This window comes from Ascaphus truei, chromosome 1 (assembly GCF_040206685.1).
Source record: "Ascaphus truei isolate aAscTru1 chromosome 1, aAscTru1.hap1, whole genome shotgun sequence".
NCBI classification, from domain to species: Eukaryota; Metazoa; Chordata; class Amphibia; order Anura; family Ascaphidae; genus Ascaphus; species Ascaphus truei.
The window spans coordinates 4,672,372-4,695,644 of record NC_134483.1 but is presented as its reverse complement, the minus strand read 5'-3'; the positions used below and the strand labels follow the sequence as shown (position 1 = coordinate 4,695,644).

General features: G+C 50.2%; 2 protein-coding genes across 2 annotated transcripts in view; both read left to right on the top strand.

Annotated features, from left to right (window-relative positions):
- LOC142469876 (uncharacterized) overlaps positions 1 to 23,273 on the top strand; it is a 511,728-nt gene that overhangs the window by 247,457 nt on the left and 240,998 nt on the right. The window lies entirely within an intron of this gene.
- LOC142468317 (uncharacterized) overlaps positions 4,330 to 23,273 on the top strand; it is a 42,881-nt gene continuing 23,937 nt past the window's right edge. Inside the window, exons 1-3 of the mRNA XM_075574809.1 lie at positions 4,330 to 4,461; positions 22,049 to 22,446; positions 22,625 to 22,738. Of these exons, the coding sequence (XP_075430924.1) occupies positions 4,385 to 4,461; positions 22,049 to 22,446; positions 22,625 to 22,738 (589 nt within the window). The 5' untranslated portion in view covers positions 4,330 to 4,384. The remainder of the gene's footprint in view (positions 4,462 to 22,048; positions 22,447 to 22,624; positions 22,739 to 23,273) is intronic.

The window sequence follows — 23,273 nt, the reverse complement described above, 5'->3', positions numbered from 1 at the left end:
ACTGCCGTGGTGACTAGTGGATCGGACGGAGGTCGATCCACCCCGACCCTGCGAGGTACTAAGACACCGTGCCTGTTGCAGACCCAAGGGGTGGAAGAGCAGGAAGAGCGAGTCCAGAGCCAGACTGGATCGCGCAGCAGACGGGCGTTGGCGGATGTCCTTGTGGAGGAAGAGATCCCGATTGGGGATCCACCCCAAGATGGCGTCGCAGCACGTGCGTGTGCGGAGGTGGTTCCGGAGGACCAGAGCGGCATCGAGTGGGAGATGGTGGCGCCTCTGCGGTCGAGCAGCGGGAAACGATCCCCTACTACCAGGGGGAACGGGCGTTCGAGTTGCAGAACCAGAAGCCCCGCGGCTGGAGACAAGAACGGACTTTGTGGCGACGTTAAGGCAGGTATCGCTGGAGAGCAGGTCGTAACCCTGTCAATGCTTACTGTTCGGTCCCGTCCCCAAACCCCGTCCACACCCAAGGTTAGCCCCAAGGCCCTAGCTAAAGCCCCTGTACCCGTCACTATTTTATTTGGGTCCAGTTCCAGCTTAGGGTTGTCCGGGGAGTCACGGGGTCCTTCCGATGATCGGACTGGAAGCCTGGACTTGGGAACTTCGGATGATGGGTCGGAGGGAGGATGTCCCGACAAGTGTCGGTATCTAGTAATTGCCCTAGTGTACTAAGCATTACTGTTAGAAACACCGCACCGTACAAAGGAGTCGTTGAGCGATCTGAGGGTACGTCCGGGGTATCTTCTGGTGGGCCTGATGAGGAGTCCCTAGAAGAATCTATAGACCATAGCTCCGAAAGAACGGAAGGAGACTAGATGGTGGGCCCCGTTGTACGAGGGGTATGTATCCTGGTTCGACCGCATCCGCTTTATTTTAGAGAGGGAGGGGGTGGTTGATCACTGGTGGACTGCCGGTGACTTTGACGACGAGGCATACCTTAGGGCCCTAAGGGTAAGGTGGGATCGTATCCAGGCAGGCCTTATTATCCCTAAGGGGTCCGCAGGGTTGGATGACCCGGTAGAGACCGATGAGCCCCTGTCATGGGTGTTGCCTGGGGCGGCTGGCCAAAGTAGCTTGACCAGGGTGTGCCGAGCTGAACGGGCTATTGCGGCAAAATACAGAAGGTCGCATGGGCTTGATTACCCGTATGTCCCAGAACCTCTAATGAGAGAGATAGAGGAGAATAGGGAGAGATGGCTTAAGAACGATATACAATACTATATCGTAGAGAAAGGGGGGGCCATTAAAGGGATGCAGGCCGAGCAAAGGGTAGCTCAACTCATGCGTGTCTGGAAGATAGAGCGCAGTGTGTATATGCACAAAGTGGTGTATTGCAATGAGCGAGGGATACCACGGGAATACAGCGTGACTGTGCATGATGCTGCGGGGCGGGAGGTGAAGAAGCCAGATCCTCGGCATTATTATTGATTAACCAATAGAGTGGTCTGCTGTTTTCTTTAGCGCTCCCTGCTGGTCAGTGAGTGCGATGGGCTTGCATTATTATGTCAATGTAATGATGTTTGCTATGTTATTTGTGTGTTCTTTTGCAGTGTTTCCTGGCGCAAGGTACACCAAATTTAGGTCCCAGCCGGGACGGTGGGTATTAACCAGGGGGAGTATGTAGCCATGCATAATAATGCCTGCATACATCTTCCCTGTTGGCTGTAAGTCCTGGTAAGTACAGGCCTGCCAACAGTAGTTATGGAGGTTTTCCCTCACACCCTGGTGTGGTGCCCTGTGTAAGGAAAGGAGTGGCTGTATGCTCTGAGTCTCTGGATAGTGACCTCAGAGATGCGCCTGCCCCCTGAGGTATAAAGGGCACAACACTGTCAGTTAGTGTTGTTGAAAAGTGTTGCAAGGTTGGCAGAGAAGCATCTGGTAAAATGTATGCTCCGGCATAAGGGATTGGAGGAATACTTTTGTGACCCTAGTGCTGTAACTAGCGGTAGCAGAGTGACCAATCAAGTCTGTCTAAGCCACACTGTGTCCAGGGACCTGGCACAGTGGTGATTTCCCTAGGAGAAAGGGAATCCCACTTCAATACGGGAGGGCATACCTGGCAAAGGGACAGCACGGAGAGATGTGCGGCTAGAGCCGGCAGCTGCATGGGGCAGTCTGCTACATCCAAGTCTATAATAAAGATGCCTTGTTCAAAGAAACCCCCACTGTGTGAGTGTGAGATTACTCAACAGTGGCAGTCACCACCGAGAAGGAGTTCCTCACCAGGACCATCTCCCTGCGGAAGCATAGATCCTGATGAGGTGGAGGCGCTGCACATGAAGTAAGTTGGACTCGTAACCACTACCTCAGATACCTGTCCTGCTGATATCCTCTAATAACACCAAGCCGGAGACTCAGGAGTCCTGTTACTTGCAGGTGCACCACCACACACGACCTTGTAATGGGGACCGGTTAGACCACACGGGCCAATGTGAGATTGGGTGGGTCAAACAAGGGGGGTCCAGCCGTTACACCTATAAAGCCTAATAAGCTATTTATATATGAATAAAGAACCATACTTCTAAATTATACTACTTGTCACTCAAGCAAAAAATGCTTAAGTTCCCACACAACATTTAAACCCTTGGGGTAAAGAGTATCCAGTGTGAAAACCCAATACATTTCCCTTTTGTTGAGGGAATTCAATCTATTGTCCCCCTTTTTGGGTAGAGCAACATGTTCCACTCCAAAAAATAGAAAATTATCAATACCCCCTGTATGGCATCCCTGTTACTGCCCCAGCTCTGCCCTGTTACTGCCCCAGACATGCTCTGTTACTGCCTCAGACATGCTCTGTTACTGCCCCAGCCCTGCTCTGTTACTGCCCCTGCCCTGCTCTGTTACTGCCCCAGTTCCCTGTGAGAGAGAAAGGGAGGGGAGAGACAGAGGGAACATTATGGATATAAGTGTAGTATCGCTGTATTGCAGGCGGTGTATACACAGCTACATGCAGAAGTAACTCTCTCTCCCTAGCACAGTGTCTGGGAAATGTTACTGTGCTGCTTCTATGTGTCACTGCTACTGAAGGCTAGAAAACTACAACTCCCATGATGCCCTGCGTGTGAGCATGCGCAGTAGGACATAGTGCTGTGACCCGGATGTAGCAGGCAGTGATACAGGGAGGGTGTGAGAGCTGCACATTGCCCTCACCCGGTAGGAGGAGATTACTGGTAATACAGATACTTCCATGTCTCAGTGCGCTTAGCATAGTGTGGGGACCAGTCCCAATTAGGGGCCCCTATAAATTACAGTCACTTATCTGTGTGAGTTAAGCCTCTCTGCCCGATCCAGTAGGAGGTTACAGCTCAGCAAGCATCTGATCATCTCCCCAGCACCCATCCTGCACCCACAGAGAGGAACCACAGGTCCTGCACCCATCCTGCACCCACAGAGGGGAACCACAGGTCCTGCACCCATCCTGCACCCACAGAGGGGAACCACAGGTCCAGCACCCACCCTGCACCCACAGAGGGGAACCACAGGTCCAGCACCCATCCTGCACCCACAGAGGGGAACCACAGGTCCAGCCGCTGCCCATCCTGCACCCACAGAGGGGAACCATAGGTCCAGCACCCACAGAGAAGAACCACAGGTCCAGCACCCACAGAGGGGAACCACAAGTCCAGCACCCATCCTGCACCCACAGAGAAGAACCACAGGTCCAGCACCCACCCTGCACCCACAGAGGGGAACCACAGGTCCAGCACCCATCCTGCACCCACAGAGGGGAACCACAGGTCCAGCACCCATCCTGCACCCACAGAGGGGAACCACAGGTCCAGCACCCACCCTGCACCCACAGAGGGGATCCACAGGTCCAGCACCCATCCTGCACCCACAGAGGGGAACCACAGGTCCAGCACCCATCCTGCACCCACAGAGGGGATCCACAGGTCCAGCACCCACAGAGGGGAACCACAGGTCCAGCACCCAGCCCTGCACCCACAGAGAGAACCACAGGTCCAGCTGCTACCCATCCTGCACCCACAGATGAGAACCACAGGTCAAGCACCCATCCTCCACGCACAGAGGGGAACCACAGGTCCAGCACCCATCCTGCACCCACAGAGGAGAACCACAGGTCCAGCTGCTACCCATCCTGCACCCTCAGAGGGGAACCAAAGGTCCAGCACCCATCCTGCACCCACAGAGAGGAACTACAGGTCCAGCACCCATCCTGCACCCACAGAGGAGAACCAGAAGTCCAGCACCCATCCTGCACCCATAGAGGAAAACCACAGGTCCAGCACCCATCCTGCACCCACAGAGGGGAACCACAGGTCCAACACCCATCCTGAATCCACAGAGGGGAACCACGGGTCCAACACCCATCCTGCATCCACAGAGGAGAACCACAGGTCCAGCACCCATCCTGCACCCACAGATGAGAACCACAGGTCCAGCTGTTACCCATCCTGCACCCACAGAGGAGAGCTGCCGGTACCGGAGGGTCCATGAGCTGTGAGTCACAGGGAACTCTCCCACATTGTAATATTTAGATAGTTAGAGATGTTGGTGGATTAACCCCTGAAGACTGTAATATACAGTAATGGGAACCCCAGCGTGTTGTGTATTACACATATATCCTCTGGGTTAGAGAGAGACCAGCAGGACTGCACCTTGTTATCTTGGGGAAGATACAAGACTGATTCACCTTTATATATTCTGCCTCAAAGTGGGTTTCATGGGATACTTTAATTAGTTGCATTGTCAGCGAGGGGTTTGAATACAGAAGTGAGGGGTTTGGTGGCTATTGAGTGAAAGAGAGTTCCGTAGGGAGTGAGGGATTATGGGAAAGGCAGTAACATGGGAGAGGGCTGTATAGGTAAATGGTGCAGAGATGAGGCGTCCTGGTGTTGAGTTTAGGAGGTGAGTTCGGGTGTAACAAGAGATCTGAGGTGAGATATATGGAGGTGCAGAGGAGTTTAGAGCCTCAGAGGACAGGGTTATAATTGTGTAGTTTATACAGAGATTAATAGGAAGCCAGCAGAGACATTGCAAGAGGTGAGAAGCAGAGACGGGTCTAGAAGAACAGAGGGTTTGAGCAGCAGCATATTAATTTTTTTTTGGTAACTTAATTTTTATTTGTTTTTACGGTATTACAATACATGCATACACACATTATTTGCATTGAACACACTGCGCTGATAAATACATAGTTACATATAGTTACATAGTAGATGAGGTTGAAAAAAGACTTCCGTCCATCAAGTTCAACCTATGCTAAATTTAGACAACAGATACTTTATCCTATATCTATACTTATTAATCCAGAGGAAGGCAAACAAAAAAACCCATTAAGGGGAAAAATTAATTCCTTCCTGACTCCAAGAATTGTCAATCGGATTAATCCCTGGATCAACATCCTTCCCATGTATACTTATTTGGTATATCCCTGTATACCTTTCCCATCTAAAAAGATGTCCAACCTTTTTTTTGAACAAATCTATTGTATCTGCTATCACCGTCTCCATGGTTAATGAATTCCACATTTTAACTGCCCTTACTGTAAAGAACCCTTTCCTTTGTTGCTGGTGAAATTTCCTTTCCTCCAACCCTAAGGGATGGCCCCGAGTCCTTTGTACTGCCTGTGGGATGAATAGTTCTTTTGAAAGCTCCTTGTATTGTCCCTGAATATATTTGTATATAGTTATCATATCCCCTCTTAGACGCCTCTTTTCTAATATAAATCTAATTTAGCTAGTCTCTCCTCATAAGTTAATTGTCCATCCCCTTTATTAATTTGGTGGCTCTTCTCTGCACTCTCTCTAGTTCCATAATGTCTTTTCTTAGGATTGGTGCCCAAAATTGTACTCCATATTCAAGGTGTGGTCTTACTAATGCTTTGTAAAGGGGCATAATTATGTTTACTTCCATTACATCCATTGCCCGTTTGATGCAAGATAAGATCTTGTTTGCCTTTGCAGCTACTGCATGACATTGGGCACTATTGATAAGCCTGCTGTCTACAAGCACTCCTAAATCTTTCTCCATCAAGGATTCCCCCAATATATCTCCATTTAATTTGTAAGTCGCCTTTTTATTCTTGTATCCCAAATGCATAACCTTACATTTACCTGTATTAAACCTCATCTGCCATTTACCTGCCCACATTTCCAGTCTCTCCAAGTCCTTCTGAAGAGAAATTACATCCTGCTCTGATTCTATTACCTTAGACAATTTAGTATCATCAGCAAAGATGGAGACTTTGCTCTCGATCCCAACCTCAAGGTCATTAATAAACAAGTTAAAAAGCAGGGGTCCCAGTACCGATCCCTAAGGTACTCCACTCACGACTTTAGCCCAACCTGAAAAAGTTCCATTTATGTCAACCCTCTGTCTGTCCTTAACCAGTTTTCAATCCAGGTGCATATATTATTACTGAGTCCAATTTTCTTTATTTTGTACACCAAACTCTTGTGTGAAACCGTATCAAAAGCCTTTGCAAAATCTAAGTAGACCACATCAACGACATTACCCTGGTCTAGATTCCTACTTACCTCCTCAAATAAACAAATAAGGTTAGTTTGGCAAGATCTATCCTTCATAAATCCATGCTGACTATTACTAATAATTTTATTTTCCTTTAGGTATTCCTGAATATTATTCCGTATTAAACCTTCAAGTAGTTTCCCACTATTGAAGTCAGGCTTACAGGTCTGTAATTTTCCGGTTGTGATCTAGCTCCCTTTTTAAATATAGGCACCACATCTGCATTACGCCAATCTTGTGGTACTGAGCCTGTGGAAATGGAGTCCTTGAATATTAAATATACTGTAATGGTTTTGCTATTACTAAGCTTAACTCCTTGAGAACTCTTGGATGTATGCCATCGGGGCCAGGTGCCTTATTAACTTTAATTTTTTCAAGTCTCTTATGAACTTCTTCCTCAGTTAACCAATTGTTCATTAATATGGAGGTTGTGGCTTCCTCCTGCGGCACTACTATTGAACTAGATTCTTCCCTGGTAAACACAGAGGCAAAGAATTTGTTTAATACCTCAGCTTTTTCCTTATCTCCAATAATCTGCCTACCCATCTCACACTGAAAGGGTCCTATATTTTCTTTTCTCATTTTTTTGTTATTAAGGTACTTAAAGAATTTTTTAGGGTTGACCTTACTTTCTATTGCAATCCTTTTTTCATTATCCATTTTTGCTAATTTGATTGCCCTTTTGCAATTTTTGTTACATTCCTTATAATTCTGATACGATGTCTCCGTCCCTTCTGACCTAAAGAATCTAAACGTCTTCCTCTTCTTGTCCATTTCCTCCCCTACCTGTTTATTTAGCCACATTGGTTTTGACTTATTTCTTTTATACTTATTACCCAAGGGTATACACTGATAAGTGTGCTTTTCTAACAATGTTTTAAAGTCTGCCCATTTATCTTCTACATTTTCCCCTGCAAAAACATCATCCCATTGTATTACTACTAGATTAGACCTCAGTTTATTAAAATCTGCCTTACCAAAGTTGAAGGTCTTTGTTGAACCCAAGTAATCTGTTTTTTGATAATTTATTTCAAATGAGACCATGTTATGAGATCACTGTTACCCAGATGTTCCAGGACTTGAATATATGTTACTACTTCTACATTGTTTGATATGACCAAATCCAGAACTGCCCCTCTCCTGGTTGGTTCCTCAATAATTTGGGTCATATAATTGTCTTTAAGCACCCCCAAAAACCTGTTCCCTTTTGTTGTAACGCTAATCTCATTGCCCCAGTCTATGTCTGGATAATTAAAAACCCCCATTATGCAAACATGACCCAGTTTTGATGCCTTCTCCATTTGCAAAAGTATTTTAGCTTCCTCAATCTCACAGAACCTCCCCTTCTATTTGTTCGATCCTTCCTAAAAAGAGAATAACCCTCTAAATTAACTGTCCAGTCATGAGTTTCATCCCACCATGTTTCAGTAATGCCTATGATATCATACTGCTCCCTTGCAGCTATTAATTCAAGCTCCCCCATTTTATCTGTCAGGCTTCTTGCATTAGCAAGCATGCATTTCAGTTTTTTTTCAGCCTGTACTATTATTTTATCTGCGCCTTCCTTTCTGCTCCCACTTGGTTTAGTCTTTAGAAGTTTTCTAGTATTATCTGTATTTACTATGGGTGTCTCACTGCTTGTCAAACTTGCCCCCATTCTACCTCCATACCACCTTGTATCCTCATCTATTCCATTTAGTTCATTATCTGTTTCATTCCCCTCCCCCCTCCATCCTCCATCCTAGTTTAAAATCTCCTCCAACCTTTTTAGCATTCTCCCCCTTAGCACAGAAGATCCCTCTTCATTGAGGTGCAATCCGTCCCTAGAATATAGATGGCACCTCTCAGAAAAGGAGTCCCAGTGCTCTAAAAACCCAAACCCCTCCTTCCTGCACCACTTTCTTAGCCATGCATTAACCTCCCTGTCTCCCTGCGGTAGCGCATGGCACTGGTAGTATTTCAGAAAATACTACCTTGGAGGTCCTTGCCTTAAGCTTTTGGCCTAGATCCCTGTAATCATTTTTTAGGACCCTCCATCTTTCTCTAACTTTGTCATTGGTGCCAACGTGTACCAAGACCGCCGGGTCAATCCCCGCCCCCCCCCCCCCCTCCCCAACAATCTGTTTACCCGATCCGCAATGTGCCGAACCCAAGCACCCGGGAGACAACAAACTGTTCGGTTCATGCGGTCCTGGCAACAGATTGCCCTATCTACCTTCCTAATAATGGAGTCCCATACCACCACAAACTTTCTTTGTATCTGAGCATCCTGAGTCCCCTCTGTGCTGGAGGAACTTTTCCCCTGGCTGCTAGAGGAATTAGTCTTCCCCAGCCTTGCCATTTCTGCCCCAACATTCCCAATATCTTCACTCAACATGGCAAATCTATTGGGATGTGTCAGCTCAGAAACGACCTGCCTCTCCCTATTGCTCCTGCTTCCCCTTCTGTCACCCAGCTACCTACCTGCTCCTCACTAACAGCAACCAAGCTACCTACCTGCTCCTCACTAACAGCGCCACCATCTGCACCACTAGTCGAAGCAAGGGCATGCTCAGTGAGCTCTAATTCCCTTTCAAGATTGCCAATGTCCCTCAATATTGCAAGTTGCCTCTTCAGATCAGCAATCTCTGACTATAAAGAGACCACCCGCTCACACTTCTCACAGCGGTATGCTCCTTGGAACAGCTGCTCGAAGTGCACATACATGTGGCAAGATGTGCATTGAGTGGCATTTTTAATCCTGCTCATTGTAGCAACTATGAAGTTTAGAAGTACTAACAGTAAACTTTACTTCAATAACTATACCTTGTTTAACCGCTTCCTTGTTCAAACTGCTTCTGGTTCTAACTGCACACACTTTAACCAACCAGCACTTCAAATCAACCACACAGATCAGTCAGTACACGCAAGCTCAGGATTCATTAGAAGCCTCTGTTTAAATAGGGACACCCACCAGGTGTGTTAGGTTATCAATTAACTAACCCCACCCACTGCAGGTGTTTTAGGCCAGCCAATTAACCAACCACACCCACTCTGCCTCAGGCAGGAGAAAGGGGGAAAAAAGTTACAGGCTTCAAATTACAGCACACTTTAAAAATAGATTAACCCACTGCACACTCCCAAAAAACAGCCAACCCTGCTAGTATACCCTGTACTTCCCTTTCCTTCTGGTTCTAACTGCACACACTTTAAACAACCAGCACTTGAAATCAACCACACATATCAGTCAGTACACGCAAGCTCAAATACGGGTCTAGAAGAGCAGGGGGTTGAGCAGCAGCATTGTGAATGGATTGTAAGGTGGAGCTGTGAGGTAGGAAAGTGAGATTAATGTATGTTGCAGTAATCAATACGAGAATAAGAGAAAGTATAATGCATTATTGGTGTATTAGCCGTGAGACAGAGAATGGGAGTCATTTTACAGAAGTGAAGGAAGAAATGGCCAGATTTAGTAACGGTGTTTATATGAGACGGGTGTAGGAGGGAGGGGGCGATTGTTATCCTTAGGCAGCGTACGTGAGATCGGGTGGGAAGTGGTATAAATGATGGAAGGGAGTATGAGTAGCTCAGTCTCTGCCATATTACGCTTGATGCCATTTCCCAGTGAAGTATATTCCTGGGTGGTAGCGCTGGCTGCTAAGGATATCTGCATATGTGATGTTCTCACCCGCTAACCTCAAAATAGCAACCTGAATACGTGTATCAGGGGCTAAATATTTGCGTGGACTCAGTGATCCTGCCCGCCGCTGAGTCTGCCTCTGCCCGCCGCTGAGTCTGCCTCTGCCCGCCGCTGAGTCTGCCTCTGCCCGCCGCTGAGTCTGCCTCTGCCCGCCGCTGAGTCGGCCTCTGCCCGCCGCTGAGTCTGCCTCTGCCCGCCGCTGAGTCGGCCCCTGGCCGCCGCTGAGTCTGCCTCTGCCCGCCGCTGAGTCGGCCCCTGCCTGCCGCTGAGTCGGCCTCTGCCCGCCGCTGAGTCTGCCTCTGCCCGCTGCTGAGTCGGCCCCTGCCCGCTGCTGAGCCTGCCTCTGCCCACCGCTGAGTCGGCCCCTGCCCGCCGCTGAGTCTGCCTCTGCCCGCTGCTGAGTCGGCCCCTGCCCGCCGCTGAGTCTGCCTCTGCCCGCTGCTGAGTCGGCCCCTGCCCGCCGCTGAATAGGCCCCTGCCCGCCGCTGAATAGGCCCCTGCCCGCCGCTGAGTCGGCCCCTGCCCGCCGCTGAGTCGGCCCCTGCCCGCCGCTGAGTCGGCCCCTGCCCGCCGCTGAGTCTGCCTCTGCCCGCCGCTGAGTCGGCCCCTGCCCGCCGCTGAGTCGGCCCCTGCCCGCCGCTGAGTCGGCCCCTGCCCGCCGCAGAGTCGGCCTCTGCCGACCATCGTTTCCCACCTGGGCGCTTTCCCAAGACTGATCAGCTCACTGCTACCCAGGAATATTCTTCACTGGGAATGTAAGGCAAGGTAACGGAGTGCCGCTCTCAAGATACTATCAATGCCTGTTACTTTGTGACAGCTGTGAGTGTCCCACGAGTGGTTAACAATACCACATCATACACATTGTCTGTGCACCTCTCCGATACTACGTATCTGGATTTTTATTATGTGTTTCTTTTTAAATTGACCACAGCTTTGCCTGGGTATAAAGACCACTGGAGATTTGCTAGTTTATTACAGTTTGAGCTATTTGATATATTTGTTCAATCACAGCCGCATAACAAGCTGCAATATCTGTATCTAATTATACAGCAGGGCCCCGGGCATACGGCGGGTTCCGTTCTAAGGGCCCGCCGTATAGTGAAAACCGCCGGAAACTGGAACCGGCGATTTTTAGCTGTGCACATGCGCAACCCGGCAATTTACCCCTTGTGCGCATGCGCAACCCGGCAATTTCCCCCTTGCTACGTTCTGCACATGTGCGCCGACGGCAACAGCCTCTGAGGAGACATGGCGGCCCCCTTCTCAGTGCCGCCGTATCATCGGATCGCCGAAAAGCGGGGCGCCGAGAAGCTGGGCCTTGCTGCATATAAATAGACCGTTTACAAACACTGTAAGCAAGTCAATTTGTGTGCTGTTATCTGTCCACCCGATCGCTACATCAGGGATCAGTAACCTATTGCCAACTCGTTCCGAATTTCCCTCCACTATAAAGGAATGGGTTAATATGTGTCAGTTTTCAAACTGTTGAGTAATCACTATGACCCTGATATCAATTAGCCTGAATTTGGCTTGATTTTCACGGACACGTCAAGGTACTATACCCAAACAGGGGGGGGTTACATTTGTTCCTGAAGGCTTAGTGTGCCTACCGCGTGGTTTACTTACACCCCATCTAACAAACTGAGACGACACAGTTATGTGGAAGTAAAAATTGGTCACAGCTTTATTACTTTATTACTTTAACAATACTTGGAAAACAACTGTTAGCTTAATCCTGTATCATCCCTATTCTCGGTATCTTCCGGCGGGAGCATCTCTCCAACCGCCCTAATCTACCATCCCGCAGGAGACACTCCCGGCCGCTCCGTCATCTGCTCACTCTAGGTCCCCCTTATCATGGCTGCCTCGGCCTACCCGCACAGGATAGAGCCCAGCTTCCGAAGATTGGTGCCGGGGGTATAGAGCCCGACCGCCTTACGATATTGCTGCATCGGGGACGGCTGGCTTAGCCTCTCTGTCAGCTGCTGCAGGGCTCCAGCGAGTACTTGAGCTCCATCGGAACTGCGGTCGCTCCGACCATACCGTCAGCTGCCTGGCGAAGATAAAGCTGTAACCACATGACACTCCTCCACGCTGGGGACGTGGTGTTTCCATTTTTATGGTTAGTTCGGGGAATATGAGGGGACATCTGCCGGGTCGGGCTCCAGGGAGCTGCAAAAATTGCGGTGAATTTTCCTCCGATATATCACGGCGGCAGTTAACTAAAATCGTACTCCACAGGAGAGTTGTATCCCAGTTTAGATCTAAGAGGCGGGATTTAGAAAACCCAAGGATCTGGCTCAATTTCACCACATATCACGTAAGGAAAGTGACATTGGAACATGGCTGATGGCGACCAAGTGGCGGGGAGGTGCTCTGCATTGCAGGGCCCACTCACGGACGCTCTGGCGGGACAGTAGGGATGTGTTCCCTTCTTAAAGCTGACTTATCTTTAATTTAGATCGAGCACCTCAGGTCTGAATCTCAGCAGCGCCTCCGAATGTAACCCTTTCCCTATGCCTATGGGAAACTGTGGGTGATTACATGGGCTGCTGTTACCTGTGAAGCTCACAGGAGGCCAAAGCCTCCGCTTCTAGGGAGCCTTGGGTACTATATCTCGCGGTGCAGCGCCTCTACCTATGAGGATCCCAGCGTAAGTGGGATGACTCCTCATAGGACACTAATTACTATACAACCTGGTATATTATAACTGCTTTATGTATTACAGTATAACAAATAACAATATATATCACATCAATACAATGCACTAACATCAATGGTGGTCTCCCAAAGTACTGAGGGTGCTGTGGTACCAATACTCCTGGTGTCCGGTTTCAGCAAGTCCCACCCATATGTGAGATAGCGCTACCCCTGTGGATGTAGGTGCATGTTGGGTACCTGCCTGGGTACTCCAGTACCCAGGTGCTGCTTGTCGCGATGAGTTGGAGCGAGTCCCACGTTGCGGGGCCTCCAACATAAATCCCCTCATGCCTTAAAGGTGGTGGTCACATGCTGTCTCATCTGAAGGTCACAGGTCGCCGCGTGAACGTCCGTCCGACGTTGCGGATCTCTAAAAGGGAGAGTCCCTATCTAGGTCTGTGACGGTGAGTGGGTAACCAGGCTCACAATAAAGGTTAAGCCCGTTTGGTTACCTCTGATTCATGTATTGGGGTTCGGGAGTGTCAGCTCTTGAGCCCAGTGATTGTGAATGCATTGCTGTAAATTATGCGACAATAAAGAATGTTTGTGTTTTTGCCTTTCCATGAGTGCCAGCGAGCAGGGAGTGCCAGCGAGCAGGGAGTGCCAGCGAGCAGGGAGTGCTGGGTAATGAGTTTCAGGGGGGGTTTTGCGGAGAAAGTTGTCAGAATGTGCCTAGGTAGTCGGGGTCCATAGTTGCTGAATACCCCAATAATGTACCCGGGAATAAGGTCAGAATCCCGGATACATATAGGCACAATGCTCCGGTCAAAATCCCTCCTTGAAAACAGTTACGCGACTCACCGCCAGGCTTCCCTGCTTCAGCACAGACCAGAAAGGTAAATGGGGCATAGAGATGTGAGGTGTCCCTGAACATGTCAAGGTGGCCCTAGGTTAAGTGGGATGCTGAGTTAATGCCCAGATCACCCCGAACCTGTATAGGGGTTCTGGGCTACTCCAACCATACATAAGGTGTGAGATTTATTTATAAGTCTATTTTATAAGTGTGTGGGGAATATATAGTAAGAATAAACGTGCAACTTCTTATTCTATTCCCCATAACCCAGAGACTTAGAAAGTTTAAAGTGTATATTTTTATTAAACAGTGCGTTTTAAAAGTTATATGCTTGTGCACTGTAGTATGAGCTGGGACTTTCAGATCCAAAGTTCTGAGAGACCGTTTGGCCACCAAGCTTGGTGCCAGCCAGTCTCCGCAGACTCCGGACATGAAAGCCTCCACTCGATATAATAATCAGGAATCCGGTTCAGTTCAAAAATCAGCGGTCTTTATTATTCTTTCTTCAATCAGCTTTCATGTAGCAAGGATACAGCATATTATATGGTAGATCATTAGATGCTTCCATTCGATGTAACAAGCATCTTTAGAAGGTACTGTAGAAGGTAGTAATTTATGATTAACATTGCTCCCTTCTTATACGCTCAGAACTAAGAGACATTAATCACTAACTTACTCTAAATGACATACTCGTTTCTCACGAAACTAAAACACACTGATTTCTCAGAAAGATAAAGAACTAAGAAAAAAAAATATCTATATCTCAGAGCTAGGAAGAAAGACAAACATATCAGAGGAATGAGAGAAAGGGCATTGAACATGTTCCCATGATCTGGAGAGGGGGTGATCTGGTTAAACATATAGCCCAAAGAAAAACCTATTGGATACACAAAATGAATACATTGGTCCCATATGGACTGAATGTTGGAATTGATATTGGGGCTTTTGTGTAATCTCAAATTGTTATATTGTATCACACACCCTCCCAGTTGGATGTATACCTGTTCAATGTCCGTGGAAAACAGAAGTACAGGTGCTATGTACTGATTGTGTGTTTCTTGTCCCTTCTGCCTTCTACCGAGGTTACTTGTGCGCTTATAACTGCGTCGTAATTTTTATTTTTATTTTATTACAAATTATATTCAGTATAGTATATAGATTACTTTTAGTACAATGTGTAAAGAATTTTTGGGCCATCGCTATGTTGTGAGTGATGTGTATGATTTAATTATACACACAATGAGTCTCTTAATTGAATGTATGTGTGCAGTAATAATGAAGGAATCAGAATCTATGATTAAGCCTAATGTAGAATCATGTCTTATTATAAGATATATACAATGTACGAGAAAGAGAGGTTTTAATCTGGGCAAAGTAAGTCTTATCTCTAACATATACATCCTGTCACTCTGTTTCAAGTCGCCCCTGATACTAATACATTGTATACCATCAGTTTCAAGCTGCCCATAAAAATCCTTTCATGAGAAAGCATGAGCAACTCTGTAACATTTTAACCTATTTTGTGCTGAATATATATATATAGTTGAAAAATATTTCAAAGGCACTCCAATATAGTATCCTGAATGGGCTGGTGCATATCCCATAAAGATAACAAAAACATACATTACCAGAAACTGCACCCCCCTGAGGAAGATTCCTCTGTGGGATCGAAACGTTGGAATTCTGTGCTTTGTGTTTTAATACACTTACTGAATTTTCCTGCCTGAGTGCTATCTCCTTTTTGCCAGTTTCTGGTAATGTATGTATATATATATATATGAAAATGTGCATATAAGGGGGGACTCCATTTTGATTGCTAGATAACCATTTTTCTATAACTATTCTGTACTAACATTTAAGTCTCAGAAACTAACCACATGCTATATGCCATACGTAATTGTGCCTTCCAGGCAGATCTGAGAAAATGACCTCTCACCCACTTATCGCTAGCTGAACCGTATTTGTTCAGACTTATTTTGCCCTATAGAAAACAGGAACTTGTTCCCAGCCATATTGAGCATAAGTTACACAAGAATGCATTACACAACATACTGACATTTCCTTTAACGGTCTCCAAGCTCGGTATTGAGCCCCCTTCCCAGACCATAAACTGTCTAACTGTCATTTTGCTGAGATAGACAGACTGTGAGTTAAAAGGGGAAGTATGCTCTCATATCTGTGTTTTTTCTATGCTCAAGATTGCTATATAAACTGTCTGTAAACCTTTAATAAACGAGAGAACAGTTTTTGACAAAGCTTGTCTGACTCGATTACTGTCTTCTCCCGAGCTCGTCCGCCATTTTGTTTTCCCAGGTCGTCAGTGCTTTAAGAGTGGGCTAAATCCTCCGGAGGTTGAAGTCATCTCGAGTCGGCAGCAGGTGTATTCTCACGCTAAGACGTCAGAGAATATAAGGGCACATTTTCAATATATATATATACTAGCTGAGAGACCCGGCGTTGCCCGGGATGTAAATGCGTAATAGGTAGTATTATTTATAAATTGTGGAACAATAGGTGACTGTTTGTTGTAAAGGTTGGATAATAATATTGAAAAGAAAGATGGAAGAAAATGTAATACGATGTTGTATAAAAATGGTTTATTGTAACCACACCACAGTACAATGTATATTTTGGTGCCATAAGTGATGTAAAAATGTGAGGCGTGTGTCCTGCTAGGGTGTGAGGCGGCGGGTGGCGCGTGAGTTGTGAGTGCTGTCTGCGAGTGGGGGTCCTGCTAGGGTGTGAGGCGGCGGGTGGTGCGTGCTGTCTGTGAGTGTGGGTCCTGCTAGGGTGTGAGGCGGCGGGTGGCGCGTGGGTTGTGAGTGCTGTGTGTGAGTGGGGGTCCTGCTAGGGTGTGAGGCGGCGGGTGGCGCGTGGGTTGTGAGTGCTGTCTGTGAGTGGGGGTCCTGCTAGGGTGTGAGGCAGTGGGTCAGTGATGTCGGTGCGTAGGGGCGGGGGGCAGCAGGTGTGTGTGGCGGCAGGTATGTGTCGAGTGTGGCGGGTGTCTGTTGAGTGCGTGCAGCGGCTGTGAGGCGGTGGGTGAAAGGCAGAGGCGGCCGGAGTAAGGGCGGGTGAAAGGGGGAGGTGGTGGGAAGGGGGGAGGGGGGAGGTGGTGGGAAGGGGGGGGAGGTAGTTGGAAGGGGGGGGAGGGGGGAGGTGGTGGGAAGGGGGAGGTGGTGGGAAGGGGGGGGAGGGGGGAGGTGGTGGGAAGGGGGGGGGAGGTGGTGGGAAGGAGGGGGGAGGTGGTGGGGAGGGGGGAGGAGGTGGGAAGGGGGAGGAGGCGGTGGGAAGGGGGTGGAGGCGGTGGGAAGGGGGGGGAAGGGGGAGGCGGTGGGAAGGGGGGGGAAGGGGGAGGCGGTGGGGAAGGGGGAGGCAGTGGGAAGGTGGGGGGAAGGGGGAGGCGGTGGGGAAGGGGGAGGCAGTGGGAAGGTAAGGGGGAGGCGGTGGGGAAGGGGGAGGCGGTGGGAAAGGGGGGGGAAGGGGGAGGCGGTGGGAAAGGGGGGGGAAGGGGGAGGCGGTGGAAAAGGGGGGGGGAGGGGGGGTAAGGGGGAGGGGGGGGAAAGGAGGGGGAGGGGGGGGAGGGGAGGGGGGGGGGAAGGGGGAGGCGGTGGGGAAGGGGGAGGCGGTGGGAAAGGGGGGGGAAGGGGGAGGCGGTGGGAAAGGGGGGGGAAGGGGGAGGCGGTGGGAAAGGGGAGGAGGGGGGAAGGGGGAGGCGGTGGGGAGGAGGGGGGAAGGGGGAGGTGGTGGGAAGGGGGGCAAGGGGGAGGCGGTGGGAAGGGGGGGGGAAGGGGGGGCGGTGGGAAGGGGGGGGAAGGGGAAGGGAGGGGAAGGGGGGGGAAGGGGAAGGGGGGGGAAGGGGGAGGCGGTGGGGAAGGGGGAGAAGGTGGGAAGGGGGGAGAAGGTGGGAAGGGGGGGGAAGGGGGGGGAGGCGGTGGGGAAGGGGGAGGCAGTGGGAAGGGGGGCAGTGGACAGGAGGGGGGGGGCAGTGGACAGGAGGGGGGGCAGTGGACAGGAGGGGGGGACAGTGGACAGGGGCAGTGGACAGGAGGGGGGGGCAGTGGACAGGAGGGAAGGGGGGGAAGGGGGAGGCGGTGGGGAAGGGGGAGAAGGTGGGAAGGGGGGGGGAGGGGGGGGGGAGGCGGTGGGGAAGGGGGAGGCGGTGGGAAGGGGGGAGGCGGTGGGAAGGGGGGGGGCAGTGGACAGGAGGGGGGGGCAGTGGACAGGAGGGGGGGGCAGTGGACAGGAGAGGGGGACAGTGGACAGGGGCAGTGGACAGGAGGGGGGGGCAGTGGACAGGGGGGAAGGGGGAGGCGGTGGGGAAGGGGGAGAAGGTGGGAAGGGGGGGGAAGGGGGGGAAGGGGGGGGGAGGCGGTGGGGAAGGGGGAGGCGGTGGGAAGGGGGGGGGCAGTGGACAGGAGGGGGGGGCAGTGGACAGGAGGGGGGGGCAGTGGACAGGGGCAGTGGACAGGAGGGGGGGGCAGTGGACAGGAGGGAAGGGGGGGAAGGGGGAGGCGGTGGGGAAGGGGGAGAAGGTGGGAAGGGGGGGGAAGGGGGGGGGAGGCGGTGGGGAAGGGGGAGGCGGTGGGAAGGGGGGGGCAGTGGGAAGGGGGGCAGTGGACAGGAGGGGGGGGGCAGTGGACAGGAGGGGGGGACAGTGGACAGGGGCAGTGGACAGGAGGGGGGGGCAGTGGACAGGAGGGAAGGGGGGAAGGGGGAGGCGGTGGGGAAGGGGGAGAAGGTGGGAAGGGGGGGGGAGGCGGTGGGGAAGGGGGAGGCGGTGGGAAGAGGGGGGGGCAGTGGACAGGAGGGGGGGCAGTGGACAGGAGGGGGGGCAGTGGACAGGAGAGGGGGGGCAGTGGACAGGAGGGGGGGGGCAGTGGACAGGAGGGGGGGGGCAGTGGACAGGAGGGGGGGGCATTGGACAGGAGGGGGGGGGCAGTGGACAGGAGGGGGGGGGCAGTGGACAGGATGGGGGGGGCAGTGGACAGGAGGGGGGGGGGCAGTGGACAGGAGGGGGGGGGGCAGTGGACAGGAGGGGGGGGCAGTGGACAGGAGGGGGGGGGCAGTGGACAGGAGGGGGGGGGGGCAGTGGACAGGATAGGGGGGGCAGTGGACAGGAGAGGGGGGCAGTGGACAGGAGGGGGGGCAGTGGACAGGAGAGGGGGGCAGTGGACAGGAGAGGGGGGCAGTGGACAGGAGAGGTGGGCAGTGGACAGGAGAGGTGGGCAGTGGACAGGAGGGGGGGCAGTGGACAGGAGGGGGGGCAGTGTCACACACACACACACACACACACACACCTTTGGCCCGTCACTCCGCCTCAGGCCAATGAGAGGTGTGGGGGGCGGGCCAAGGGGGTGGTGTGAGTGTGTGAGCCCAATGAGAGGTGTGCGGGGGCGGGCGGGCCAAGGGACCAATGAGATTGCCGCTAGGGACGCAGACATACAGTGCTTTCAGAAATATATAGTAGATACAGTATATATATATATATATATATATATATACTATCCTACTTAATATAGATAATAAAATAATATGTCAGGTGTGAAAGCCATTTGGGTACCGGAATTGGCCTCAAGTACTCACGTCCTGGGCTGAATGAAAGTCATCGGACCACCATTTGCCCGAACCCAGACTGTGAGGCGCCTAACTCCGCAGGTGGCTTCTGCAAGACAAGTGGCAGAGGTGCCAAGTTGGCACATGCCCTTGTCAGATTCTGAATCCATGCTTGCCTGGCTTCAGTAGACTGGCAGCGCTCTGATTGGCTGGTAAGAATATTCCCACGCTCTGATTGGCTGCAGTATTTCATGAATGAACTCAGAAATACTATAAGAATCCCTCAGCCAATCCGGACATCAGATTCTCAGCACCAGAACAGCAGCGGCAAATTTGAATGTCCAAAAAGATGCTCCAAGACAAATAGCAAAGACACCGGCTTCAGAAATCCGAAGTGAAATATTTTCGAAGTCCCAGCTTTTCGTGGCCAAGTTCTCAGAAACGAATGTAGCGGTCGCGGCTGGGATTTCGAGCTGATTTTAGTTCCAGGGCGATCGGAGCTAGCTCCCTGTGAACTTATTTCATGACCTCCGGAGCAGATACAGCGGTGGCGTTGGGAACTTCATGCCGATTTGAGTTCCAAGACATTTCCGGCTAAGTCAACTAGAGACTCTTGTATTTTGTTCTCGTTTAGCTAGGAAAGTCTAGTTTTTTGCCCACGTCCCAAGTAAGAGTGTCTCTTCTTATGTAGGTTGTGTTCCATTGTGTGTATGCCTTTTTATGCAAATACATTTTCAATTTATTTCACTTATCTTGTTTTGTTCAATGTATGATCCAGAATATAATGTGTAAATGCCTGGTCTCCCGTGTCAGGTCTTCCCTACACTACTCCTCTAAGTAGGGATCAGGCCTTAGGGCAAAGTTCTGGCCTAGTCCAGGGGCTTACTTGCTCCCTGGACACGTCTGTCCTCCTTGCTGGGTCCCTCAGGACTGCGCGCGTGTTTACTGCCACGTGGAGGATATCAGGTGTCACTTTTATGGCTCCTGTCGCCTGATTGACTGAGACGGCCCATGTGACCAAACAAAGGCTTCTGGGAATTGTAGTCCCAAAATGCCCAAGATGGCCACCGCCACTCTCCCCAATCAGCTCTGCACACAGAACAAAGCAGCTGAGCAGTTCACTGCACCGTAGGCAAGGTAGGGGACTCTGCTTCATACACAATAGGGAGTTGAGTTTTAAGGTTTGATCTAAAGGAGGGGAGAGCGGATGCTTGGTGTATGCTGCGTGTGAAGGAGTCCCAGAGGTAAGGGGCAGTGAGGGAGAGAGGGGCATAACGAGAGCGCAAGTGAGCGATCACAGTCTTTGTGATAGAGGTTATTAGGGATGATCCTACAATCTTGGGGCAGGCTCATGCAAAACACACACAGATCTCCCAAATCTACGTAAGTACCAGCACTCACTGTCTAATGGCTAAATGATGAAAACAATTGTAATGCAGGAAATACATTTAATAATAAAATAAACCAGAAATAAATCAAATCTGTTTGCAGAAACCAGTGTCACAAATGGGCATGTCACAAAGTGAGGGGTGGGGGGAGAAAAGGAAAAGGGGAAAAAACATGAAACACAAGGAATATACACAACAAAAACGGAGAATGGAAAGTATGCTAGGGGGGCGAAGTTTCGAGGGACTTATTTCTGGTTTGCTTTATTATTAAATGTATTTTCTGCATTATAACTGTTTTCATCATTTAGCCATTAGACAGTGAGTGCTGGTACTTACGTAGATTTGTTAGTACTATACAGGGGAATAAGGGTCCCTTTTGTTCGGTGCACCCTGCAATTGCATAAATTTAACACTATCAGTGTGCTGTCTATCGTCCCCTTTTACACACAGATCTCCGTGTGTTATTATGGGTGTGATGGGTTCTGTATAAATATGCAGAGAAACAGGTCCCCCGGGCACTTCTTATATAAGTTATATCAAGTTACGATGGTCGGTGCTCACCTCTCCACTTCTATTTAATATGGTGAGAAGTGGGGTCAGGTGAGGGGAAGTTACTGCGCTGTTTCCTCTGCATTACCCACTTCTGACCGTATCAAATAGAAAAGGGAGACGGTGTCAGCATGGAACAGAACCGCTGGACCCGAGAGAGAATCTGGAGCATTTATCAGCCTCTCGGATGCCAAACGGGAGCACCAGATGTACCTGCTTTTTACCCATACTGTAGGACAGTACAGCGTGTTACTATGTTGCACTAAGAGGACATCACTATTCTTATGGCTGCTGATCTCTGACTCTTTATTCTGCGGTTTGTATACTAGGTGGTTATGTTATAACTTAATTCTGATCCATCCATGTAATTTGCAGTGATTGAAATGAAGTTCCTGTTTGAGGAAGGACCATATGTTTGTTTTGGTGTCCCTACTGCTGCGGCCGAGTTTATTCGAGCATTTGCCCGTTCTCGGCCGCAGCAGTTACCTGGCGCGCGCCGGAGGGTGCCGGGCGCGCGCCGAAGCAGCGGAGGAGCGCCCTCCGATCGGGGCTTTCTTCCTCCCGCTGCCGGGTACGCCGGGTCCCCCGGAACCCCCTGCCGCCGTCCCCCACATCGCGGGACACCAGGGCTCCCTCGGGGAGCCCTGGACGCGCGTGCAGGGGGCGCAGGCACCCGATGACGCGTGACCGCGCATCGGTGACGCGCGGCACGCCGAGGGGATGCCACTAGCAAGCCGGGAAATCTCCCGGCTTGCGGAACTGGCCGCACTTTAATAAAGTGTGCCGCCAGTGTATTAGGTTTTAATATTTGGTTTGAATGCTTATACTAAATGCTGTATGCTTGTCCAAGAAAACAGATCATACTAATTACATTTCTTCTTCTCTTTTATACAGGCACAGCTGTCACCCAGCAAATATAAACCGAGGAACCTCCTATCTCAGCACCTTCAGAGGGGCACTGCCCACTACCAGCATGGACAGAGGCGCACTGCCCACTACTAGCATGGACAGAGGCGCACTGCCCACTGCCAGCATGGACAGAGGAGCACTGCCCACTACCAGCATGGACAGAGGAGCACTGCCCACTACCAGCATGGACAGAGGGGCACTGCCCACTACCAGCATGGACAGAGGAGCACTGCCCACTACCAGCATGGAAAGAGGTGCACTGCCCACTACCAGCATGGACAGAGGAGCACTGCCCACTACCAGCATGGACAGAGGGGCACTGCCCACTACCAGCATGGACAGAAGGGCACTGCCCACTACCAGCATGGATCCACGTCTGTTAAGTGAGTCTAGTAGATATTTGGTGGCTCTTAACTCTGCAAGGAGGAAATATCAATTTTACAATTATGTGAGTCAAAAACGCAAAAAAAAGAATCTTGTGTTTTCATAGAACCAGGTAAGAACAGCAGGTAAGTCCTCACTCCCAGCTTTACATGAGGGATTTCCTTTTCTTTTTGGCAGGTTTTCCAGTGATTGTACTGGAGAGGTTGGAGATTAAGGCAGAGAAAGAAGAACCGAACACTGAGGAACATCTGACCCCAATAAAGAGAGTAACAGATACATTTGCTGTCGCTGGTGAGTACCATTACATGCTAATTTGCTGACTGTTTCACCATTAAGGTGGATTCTAATTGTGAAGGCCTCACCCCCTGTACCCTCCTCATATTCTCACATCTCCTTCTTCCTAACGCTCAGACCTGACTTCCGTGGCTCTTTTTCCTCTGTCACAGAAGAGGAAGTGTTGCAGTTGCAAAAGTAACAATGTAATCTGCAAATCCTAAGGCACTTGCGTATTCACCATTGATATTGATCCCTTTTCTTCCCTTTATAATGCCCTGAGCAATTCTTTGTGTTGCTTTTGGGTGACACGGTGTCTCCCTGTCACACCCCATTGCAGATCCTTATCTTGCTTGTATCTTCATGTAATCTAATGGCTGATAATATCAATGTATGCTACTTCAGCGCTTTGTCTTAATGACCTTAAACCCACGGAGGTACAGACCAAATCTCATGCTTTGTTATAGTCATAGAAACAGAGAATGTCCTGGTATGGGCACTCTGGCATCACCTGGATCATTAGTGAAAGGTTTAAAAGTCAAAACTTTATTAA